General features: G+C 34.9%; 1 protein-coding gene across 2 annotated transcripts; it reads left to right on the top strand.

The window, feature by feature from the left end:
* Nucleotides 1–544: 544 nt before the first annotated feature.
* LOC110735098 (DNA (cytosine-5)-methyltransferase DRM2-like) lies at nt 545–10,748 on the top strand. Of its 2 annotated transcripts, XM_021915245.1 has the most exons (10): nt 545–652; nt 1,229–1,265; nt 1,386–1,517; nt 2,862–2,958; nt 3,046–3,092; nt 8,138–8,356; nt 8,591–8,690; nt 8,906–9,006; nt 9,190–9,903; nt 9,994–10,748. In XM_021915245.1, exons 2-10 carry the CDS (start codon nt 1,263–1,265, stop codon nt 10,426–10,428), a joined length of 1,848 nt encoding a protein of 615 aa, XP_021770937.1. In that variant the 5' UTR covers nt 545–652; nt 1,229–1,262; the 3' UTR covers nt 10,429–10,748. The 2 variants fall into 2 exon arrangements, with proteins under 2 accessions (XP_021770937.1, XP_021770938.1); XM_021915246.1 differs by lacking the exons at nt 545–652; nt 1,229–1,265 and having other exon boundaries at nt 2,867–2,958.
* Nucleotides 10,749–10,857: the final 109 nt, after the last annotated feature.

Genomic DNA, 10,857 nt, shown 5'->3' with positions numbered 1-10,857 from the left:
GCCCTAAGAGTTATGTATATCATTATCCTCATTTTTTATTCATTTCATTAATTTTGACCGTGAATTTTCATTGATAAATACATAGTACGAAGTAAAAAATAAAAATAATCACGAGGATCTTACTACCGTAGATTCCCAATTTGGAGATTGTGAAAAAACAACAATAATGACGCAAACTCAATACTTCCTCTGTTCTAATAATATGACAACAATTAGAATTTTACACTACTTATCATGCTTATTTGACTGCATATTATGATTTTTAAGTAAAGTAAGATATAGTCATCTGGAGTCTTGTTAAATTAGTCTCGTATAATACTTTCACAATATCAACTTTTTATAATTTTTACTCTTATATAAATAAATATATTTAGCATATAAAATATACTTCGTAATGCGTAATTTTATCCTTATTACAATAATTGTGTAACAAAGAAAATATAAAAGTAATCATATACGTTGAGCATTTCCATAAAACAAAACTTAAATGAAAATGAATTTTGACCATTAACATTATACGCGTGTCATTAATCTACCTCTTACTTTTTCATTTGTTTTCATTTAAAGTTTCTCACTCTTATGCTGCATCTTTCTCTCTCCTCCATTAAAGCTGCTTCTGAGCTTTTTCTACTCCATTGAAGCTGCTTTTGAGGTAAGATAATCGAATCTCAATTTCACAATCTAGGTTTTACTCTCACACAATCGTTAATTTGATTGTCAGTACATTCAATTTAGGGTTCTTCTAAGTTGAATTGTTGAATTGTTTGCTATAATTACTGAAGTTATGGAAGATTATAACGAGCGATTGTATTATTTGAGTTTTGCATGTGCTAATTATTTTGATGTTCTTAAGCGAGAAGAATTTTATGTGAATTTTGGAGCTTTATTTGATAATTGAGTCAAATTGGTTGCCAATGTGCTGCATTTTTTGAGCCTATTTGATAATTGGGTGAAAGTTTGATGTTGTGTTGCATTTTTCGAGTGTCATCGAGCTCACAAGCCGAGCCGAAAAGTTTTGAGGCTATTGGAAGCCCTAGCCAAGCTTCGGTTTTCTGGCTGGTCGTGCTTCAAGCTTGATCTGAACCTGTTTAAATTCTATTGTGCTCAAATATTGGGCCCTAATTAACCCTTTTCAAATGTGTGTGCTTTTTTTAAATGCCTATTGATTATTTTGTAAATAAGCAAATATGATATTGTTATTTTTTTTTTCTGCAATGTGGAAAATTAGGTGTTGATGCGCAGAAAAATTGGTCGTGTGAAAGATGGTAATATATGATGCTCCCTCTTCATTTACCTGGTGTCTTGTTTATGTTCTCTGAGTGCTTGTATTGATTGAATTTTCATATCTTACGACGGTTCATTACTTGTACTGTTAAAATATGTAGAGTGGGAACCTCACAGACAATGAAAGTGAAAACTTTAGTTGGAGTAGTGATGATGACGTAGGAAAAGAGAAAGAAGTTTTTGATACAGGCTCTTCTTTGACTACTCTCAGTGCATTTAATGGCACTGCTGAGGTGAGTTATATATTTTCTTCTTATTCTATCCTTGCTAGACTAGCTTCATTTAACCTGTAGATTTCATTTGAATGTATACTACTCAAAGTTCTCCCCCTGTGTTTTGCCAAATTTGTCAACTTCCGTGTGGTTTTTTCAGATAAATCTCTTTGTACTCAAATTATGCTTTTACAGATTATGGATCCTGCTTTATCTTTCCCATTGATTGGCATCCCATTTTTAATGATAAAAGATATGTCCTCTTATGTAATATTCTACATAAGTAAATGACAATTAGATGTTGTATGCCTGTACACATCCTTACCCCGTATCTATAGCAAACCTCTACTTCAACTTTTGTACGCGCTTGTTTCATACCATGTATATAAGTAACTAATATTCTGTTTTTTTTTTTTTTTTTTTATGTTTTCCTTGTTTTGCTTACAACTTAGTACAACAAAAACACATATTCTAATGTGCATTGTGGTAGCTTTTTACCTTCATTGGGATATATTTTTAGTAGTTACCTAATTAAATGTGGCTTTCATACTGCACTTTTTCCAGTTTATAGTCAGTTCTCATGTTACTAGCCACTAAAGACTTTTTCTTGCAGAGATCATGCTTATGATACCACAATAACAGTGCCTCTATGGTGCCAGTTTAGTTCCTTTTTACCAGTATAAAGTAAAATTGCTAATTGCCCAAAGTGAGAGTTATTGAGAATTTATATTTGGTTTTAAACAGTGGTGATTAAGTGGATAATGTTATTACAAAAACTTGTTTTGAGTTTTGGGTTTTAGGTGAGGTATCTTAAAACTACTTTCTTATAGGATCCAATGATAGTTTTCTGTACAACTAAATTTTCTTTAGAGTAATTGTATTGGCGACTTGGCGTTCAAAACACAAAGGTGATAGTCACATTACATATTCAGAGATATAGACTCATCTTTGATTTGGTCAACTAGCTTAAGTATTCAGAAGGTTAATGGAATTTTTGTAGGTGCAAAGGTTTAAAGATTTTGCTTTTTCCACTTTGCTTATCATGTGTCTAAAACTTGTTAGTTAGATATTTGGACTGGCCAATGTGTTGTTCTTAAAAGTTAAAATGTTCTCTTGTAGTGGTCAAACATGTATGTACATGCTCCAATTTTTTCTTGTGATGTTTCTATTAAGACTGTTAGTGGACAATAAGGCTTTGCTTCTTTGTGGATCTGTGCCCCACATTTCTGAGAGAATTGAAGGTTTCCCGATTACATAAGCATATTTTGGTCTGTTTGTACCCAAAAACAGAGGCATTATATTATTAAAGTTCTTGTTTGCAATATTTTCTGCTGTCAACTAAGCTTGGAATCTCTCTCTTTTAAGGGAAGCTCCTCTTCTGGGCCTTCCTCGACTTTGTTTCGCCATTTTGTTGGAGCAGGTTTCTCCGAAAGTTTGGTTGCGAAAGCAATCGAAGAAAATGGTAATTGTGCCCCTTTGTTTGGTTTATTTAATTATGTTTCCATGAGCCATTTAGCTTGCTGAATTGTCTTTTATTTGATTTGAGCAGGAGAAGGGAATATGGACTCCATTCTAAATGCTCTTCTTACATATTCGGTTAGTTACTGACTCGCTTTATCCCTACCTATTTGTTAGAATATTAAGCCTTATTTTCATTAGTAATTGTTGGTTTTGATTTTCGAGTTCGAACTTTGACCATCAATATTATTATGGTAAATATCAATAAAGTTTATATACATTGATTTTCAACAAATATTGGGTTTCTGACAGAAGGATAGGTTGTCTCTTTCAGACTTAGAAGAAGAAGAAAAAGCAGATGTTGGATATTGGGTTTGGTTTTCTCACAGGACAAAATATAGCATGAAAAATGTCTTATCATGTGATTTTATGGGAATGACATGTTATTTTGTGTCCATGTATGTCAAATACTTGGATATTGATCTTTAACTTTGGTTATGTTGAATGTTGATCTCTAACTATAATAGTAACTGTAGACGAGACAGTCGTGACATGTGTGGTACCCCTATAGGAAATGGAGTTAACATGAGAATGGTGAACCCGAACACTATGTTTAAATAGAGAGAAATGGTGGGAAAGGAAGAGGAGAAAAAGAGAGATGCATCATCCTTTATTTGGATATCTAATGCAAGGAGTGAAGGGGAGAGAATTGGAAGGATCCGTTTTCCTAACCCTTTTAATAAACCAAATCCCTCCATTGTTGGAGAGATTTGTAAGGACAATGGAAGGTCACCTTCTCCCTCCCCCCACCTCCCTTTCCCTTCCCTCTTTATCATTCCCCTCCCTTTCCCTTTAGTATTGTTATCCAAACTTAGTGTTAAGGAAAATATGAGAACATGGAATTAACAAATGATTATTGTATGATTCTCCCCTAATGTGACTTCATACCATTAGATCTTTAAATCTCCTACTTTGAAAAGTCTATAATCATTTATGTTTTGCTCATAATTTCATACCAAGCATTATTTGATTTTCTAAGTTAATATTTGTGGATGTATGCATTTTTTGGTTGATGGTGCTAAACTAGGATTAAGAAAATAGTTAAGGGAGTGATATTTAGTGTGGATCCACATCACTTCAAAAATAGAGACTGAAATAGAGCTAGCTTCACTCTAATACCCCCGTGATAAAAATTGTTTTGTCTAATATCAATACCCTCTAGTGTTTCCTAACCGTTGAAACATTTTAAAAACAGGTTATTTATGGCCTTAACACTACATGGAGAAGTGGAAACAAAAAATGTCTTAATAGGACATAATTACTAATTAACGAGTTTCTTAATAGTAAAAACTCATAGCTAATCATTTATAATGATAGTAGAATATCTCAAAAGTTACAAAGACATTATTCCTTGTGTTGGTGGTGTCATTACAGAGAAAATCAAGAAGGATCCAGTATAATGGAAGTTGGGGAGTGGGTCACCATTTATATGAGTAAGAGACGAGAAAGCGAGTATATTATGCTTTCAGAATTTTGTATTGAAGGGAGTTATGTACTTTTATCTGACAATAAACATATTGTGACTCACCAAGGGAAGGTCAGTGGGTAAACTACCTCCCAAGGAAGTAACACTTTCTACAGTTGATTAATACATTGCCAGCCAAACACCAACTTCTGCAAGGACTTTCCAATAAGTCTTGACTTTGTTCATTATTTTCTTCCAACCAAACAAGCAATAAATTTCCCAAAACAATGACATGGATTTCACCAGTCTTGAACTTCCAATTATTCTGTATCATTCTCTAATCTCTATCGCTTAAGAAGAACTTTGCCATTAATTTTGAATAAAAAAAGTATTGAAATCTATGCATTTGGTCTTGCATCTTTTGACTCTTCTCCTTCAGCAAATTTGTAGTAGCTGGGCTGCAGGGATACTTCAGGGACATTGTCCTCTATTGTGTGCTTAATGTGATTCCATCTTTTGTTTCAACTGGCTGAGGTTTATATGGTTTGGTTTGTTGTGCATCTAGCCTAGACATTAACCTAAATTTGTTTTTTTTTTTCCCTTCACTCATTCACACTTCCATTTACCTTATGCTTCTTAAGTCGGTGAGGATTATTTGCATGCTTGAACCTATTAAAAGTTTCCCCTATATGATCATAGGTCTTAATTTCTAATCCATTAGGTTAGTGAGTATTTTATTGGAATGGGTTCCACTATAGGCATGCCAATCCCTCATACTAGTACTTATACAGAACCGATATCCTCAAAAACATATAGGATATCAGTGGATGATACAGTTTTTGGAGGATACAGTTTGTAGACGATAAACCCAAATGGTCTTTCAAACAAAAGGCTAAAAAATTGAAAGTGTTTAGACTCATACCTATATGCAGCATCAAAAGAAGATTTTCAATTAATATATGATCTGAAGAAAGTAGGATAAACAAGAAAAAAAATAGATGTTTGCTCAATGCTGCATCGAGAGGGATACTAGCAACAACAAATTCAGTTGCCTGTGGAGATTGCAAATGATAAGTGCTTGTTTCTGATTGAAATTTTTTGCCTCTAAATAGAGGGCTAGGGGCTCACATTGATCTGTTTTGCTCAAAGCGCTTGACAGCTTTTTTTAATTTTTCCTCTGACTGGTTTTCTTGGGCACAGTTGAAATTTAAATAGATATGATTTATAGGCCAATTCTTAAAGCCAAAAATGAACTAGAAATGTGGTGAGGGACGAGTGTTTAGAATGATGTCAGACTGCACTAAAATGCTAATTTGCAATCATCATAGAAGCTGAATACAAGTCATCATCTATCATGAAGGGCTGGCTTGTTTGGTTTAGAACCTGCTCTGATTCCAAATTAATGGAGATTAGCTCTTAGGTTGAATCTAAACTTTATTTTCAATCATTCTTGAAGTGTGAGGAAGGTAATTGTGCTTCTTCTCCCATGGGTAGACAGGGTTTTGAATTGATTTGCTCTTGGTGGTGCTTCTCTTGCTTTGCTATCATCAGCAAGTGTAGAACTGTAGATCAGATAACTGTGTAACAGTTATATTCTTTGAAGCATATTGGAATGGGAAGTTCAATATTTGAAATCATGTACTAATTATATCTATTAGGTTTTGATGTTGTACGCCTTATGTTAGTTTTTATGTATGAATTTGCGTTCAATTCAAGATGATATACCGTGGTGCCTATGTTTGTGGGTGATCTTGTGTTGACTTATGAGACAATTGAAGGCGTGGGAAGTAATTGTGGAAACAGTTCGGAATAGGCAACTAAGTAGAAAGTTCAGCGGGAGTTAGAAATAGGGAGGTAGGGGTATATTTCTTCCAATGTCCAGGATCTATTTTTCAAAGGGAGGGAGATTGGATGGAGATGTTGCTCATAGAATCAAAGGAACATGGTTGAAGTGGAAAAATGCTGAAGGGTTTTTATTGATTTTGTAAAGCTGGCATGCCCTATAGATTGATGGAACATCTACCACACCGCAATTAGGCCTACATTAATTTATGGTACAGATTTTAGGCTGTGAAATATTGACATGTTCTTAAGATGAATGTGGCGTTGGATGTGTGACCATACAAGAAAGGATTAGTTGAGGAGCACGATAATTAGAAAGAAAATAGGGGTTAAATCTCTTGAGAACAAGATACGGCGGAATCGCGTAAGGTGGCCACGTAATCGGGCAAGCAAGGCTCCGGTAAGGAAAATTGAAGAGTGGCAAAGCGATGGGATCACGGAGGATAGGGGAAGACCTAAGAAAACTTGGAGGATGGTGATTGAGAGTGATTTGAACTTTTTGGAGATTATGGATAGGGTGGTCGAGGGAGAAAATCTACGCCGAGAACATGTCATGTCTTTATATGTAAAATAATGTCAGGTTTATAGAATATCTATGCTGAAGACATGTCATAAATGATGATAAGTTTCAAGTCAGGATTGCATGTATGTTCCCACCCTGCAGATAATTCTTCTGATTTACTATCTGGTAAGCTGGAGGTCCGAGTTTGGCAATGTTATTATATGCATCCCTCATAAAAAATGCATCCAACTCATTCCCTTCCTAATTGAAAATTTGCATGTGCAAATTAAACAAAAAAGTTGTGTAGACAATATCATTGTCAAGAATTAACTTTAGCAAGTTGTTTCCTGGATTTATGTCTATTACATCTGAGGTCAGGACAGTGTGTTAAATGATGCGAGGCTGTTATGTTGTATGTGTGTTTGTGTTTATAATCATGTAGACACTAACACATCTAGAACTATTCCTTACTAATTTACTATCTTCTTTGAACCTCAGAAACCACATTTCTCTAACTAGTTAGTTATTTTTGCTGGATATAATTTTATAATATCTGATGTCAATGCAGTGTATTATATAACGTGAGGCATGTTGATGTTCTTGGAGTTGAACTAATGTTAAAGCTTAGGCAGTTGGCCTAGACCAAGCATAGTGTACATCTTGATTGAATCATGTTGTTAATTTTACAAATACTATGGGGTATACTATGTGAAATATATTCTGAAGGCTAATAAACTTGTGGACTTTTTCATATTAAAATTAAGAATATATCATCTGAAAAGGTGGGTTGTGATTTATCTTTTTTCTTTTTTATTAATAACTCGAGAGTACAAAAGTCAAGAGGCATTCTTGTCATGGTAGCTCCTTGAGGTGCTCCAACAGTCTACACCACGTGCAAATTACCTTCATTTCTAACTCTCATATTGTTATGCTCCCAGAATTATATACTGGTAATATGTTAAATTGGTCATCACTTGCAAGGTTTTGTTTATTGTGATCATATGCATTTTGTTCTTGAGATTTGAGAAACCTCTTTGATCTTGATGAAAAAAATCCATTTGGTATGAATGTAGAGTCTCTTGCTGAAATTAAATATTGCTGGTAGAGTCTCTTGATTAGTGCTATTTTTATATTTTATGTTTTGGTGCTGCAAATTTGGCTTTTGTCTGTCTTATATTTGATTTCCAACTTATTCATTTGGTACAAAAATCTCCTTATGTGTTTCTGGAATAATCTGATTTGTCTTGATTCTTTGATTTTACTAGCGGCTTTGCAAGATGCTGTCATCTATGTATCAGCAATTTGAATGGAAATAGCTTCTTGATTTTTGGCATACTTTTTAATTATTCGTATTGACTTGTCATTGATTATTAGGCCTTGGAAAGCTCTCCCTCTGATGTGCTAGATATTGAAAAATCTTCAGCAACAGAGCAAAATGGGGATTTGTCTGAGAGAATAGATGATGTGCTTGGTCAGACTAATAATGGCCACTCTGATCAGAAGACTGACGCAGATTCTGACTTCTGGTCCTCAGATTATGACGAAAATATTCCTGATGATTTATCTGATTCAGATAGTTGTCTTGGAATGGAGGTGACTCTCGTATTCACTTGTTTATAATGCTGTATTTCTTCATTTCCCTAGGAATACATTTCTTGAATTTTCCCCAATTCTTTACTCATCTATAATCACGATGAGTATATAATATCATATGTTCTGGGGCATATTTTGTTGAATTATGGATTTGCTTACCTTCTCTTTCTTAAAATCCTGTAGATTGTAAATAGTCCCAGCTTTCCATTTTAACCATATGTTTGTCAATTGCAGGAAACATCTGGCTCTTTGTCAGAGAAGGATCAGAAATTATTGTTTTTGGCTGACATGGGTTATCCTGTGGAAGAAGTCAAAATAGCTATAGAAAGATGTGGTATGTAGAGCTCTCAAATGATTGTCATGCCATAGTTAGTTGTACTCCGTACTTTTAGTTCTTTTGTATCTTATTTCTTACCCCCTTTCATTTATTTATAAGTCATAGTGTAATTATGTATTGTGATGCACCATAGTCCATAGCTTGTTTCTTGATGCATCATAGCATGTTTCTTTCGCACATGCTTTTGCTAATCTTTTCTTCTTCTTATACAGGCCCAGAATCCTCTCTTGAAGAGTTAGCTGATTTTTTATGTGCTGCTCAAATGGCAAGAGCATCAGATGCTTCATATGTAGATCCACCAGCCAAACCAAAGGTGGTGTTCGTAATCCTTTAGAATGTTCACGTCACATTGATTCATATTATAGTATCTATCTTAGGCCAGTATTTCACAATTAAATTTACTACTGCTAGTTATGCAAATTTGCATTTTATTTTAATCTTATTACGCTCATTTCTGATGAAACTATCTATCATGCTCGTTTCTTGTTTCAAGCAGCTTTATAGTGATTATGCTAAACATAAGAAGAGGAAGTTGCTTGAGTATGAGATGAGGAAGAAAAAGCAAAAGGGACTTTTCGAGGATGATGAGCCAATTCGCCTCCCCAAACCAATGATAGGGTTTGGAGTTCCTACCGAGCCATGTCTTCCTTTTCATAGAACACTACCAGAGGCAGCCATAGCTCCTCCATACTTCTATTATGAAAATGTGGCTCTTGCCCCTAAAGGAGTTTGGGACACAATCTCTCGCTTTTTGTATGATGTTCAACCTGAATTTGTTGATTCAAAGTACTTCTGTGCTGCTGCAAGGAAGAGAGGATATATTCACAATCTTCCCGTGGAAAATCGATTCCCTCTTCTTCCTCTTCCCCCTCGCACCATCAATGAAGCATTGCCCTTGACTAGGAAATGGTGGCCACATTGGGATCCGAGAACAAAGCTTAACTGTTTGCAAACTGCAATTGGTAGTGCAAAGCTGACGGAGAGAATCCGCAAGGCACTTGAAGATTATGAGGGCGACCCTCCTGACCATGTAAAGAAGTACGTCCTTGATGAATGTAGAAAATGGAATTTGGTATGGGTTGGCAGAAATAAGGTTGCCCCTCTTGAACCTGATGAAGTAGAAATGTTGTTAGGATTTCCTAGAAACCACACTAGGGGAGGTGGAATAAGCAGGACCGATAGATTTAAGTCACTTGGCAACTCATTTCAGGTATGACAGAATTTGCTAGCTTTAATATTGTTCTGTTGATTGCCCTGATAGTGAAGTCTTATTTAAATATTTTTTTTTAACCTACTTCAGGTTGATACAGTTGCCTACCACCTCTCGGTCCTCAAAGATTTGTTCCCAGGTGGCATCAAAGTGCTTTCTCTTTTTTCTGGAATTGGAGGTGCTGAAGTTGCTCTTCACCGTTTGGGAATACCATTAAAATTTGTAGTGTCAGTTGAACTTGCTGAAGTGAATAGAAATATTCAAAGGAGTTGGTGGGAACAGACTAACCAAAAAGGTATTTTGATTGATATTGTTGATGTGCAGCAGCTGACTAGTGATAGGTTGGAGCAGCTGATAAATAAATTTGGGGGCTTTGATTTGGTTATTGGAGGAAGCCCATGCAATAATCTAGCTGGTAGTAATAGGGTAAGTAGGGATGGACTCGAGGGTAAGGAATCTTCACTTTTCTTTGAATATATCCGTATTTTAGACTCAGTCAAGTGTATCATGGGGAAGAAACGATGACTGATTGTAATCTCCATTTTTCCAGATGTAACTCCATAAGTGATAAGCCCCTGGCTATTAATTTCTGAATAATCTGATAAAATAGTTGGTTAATGAACATTTCAAAGTGTTAGTTATGTCCTAGCACCATCTTAACTTTGGTGAAAAATCTAGGAATATATTTTTTTTTTCTTTTTCTTTTTCCTAGTGGACTTTTAACCAATTCATTGCCTCGGGTTATAATTTTTACTGAATTCCTGCATGGACAGAAGCAGATTTCAGCATGTAAGACGGTGAAATTATTTGCAATAATCTTATACATTGTTTCCTTTTTTAACTAAGTCAATTGTGTTAATATTTTCAACGTTTGTAACTGCGGACTTAAGTAGTATGAAAAGTAATTTACCCTAATATGCAATTCACAAATAAACGTCTCTATGTTTTCTACAA

The sequence above is a fragment of the Chenopodium quinoa genome, unplaced genomic scaffold (assembly GCF_001683475.1).
Source record: "Chenopodium quinoa cultivar QQ74 unplaced genomic scaffold, ASM168347v1, whole genome shotgun sequence".
NCBI classification, from domain to species: domain Eukaryota; kingdom Viridiplantae; phylum Streptophyta; class Magnoliopsida; order Caryophyllales; family Amaranthaceae; genus Chenopodium; species Chenopodium quinoa.
This window is presented reverse-complemented; position numbering and strand designations above follow the sequence as displayed.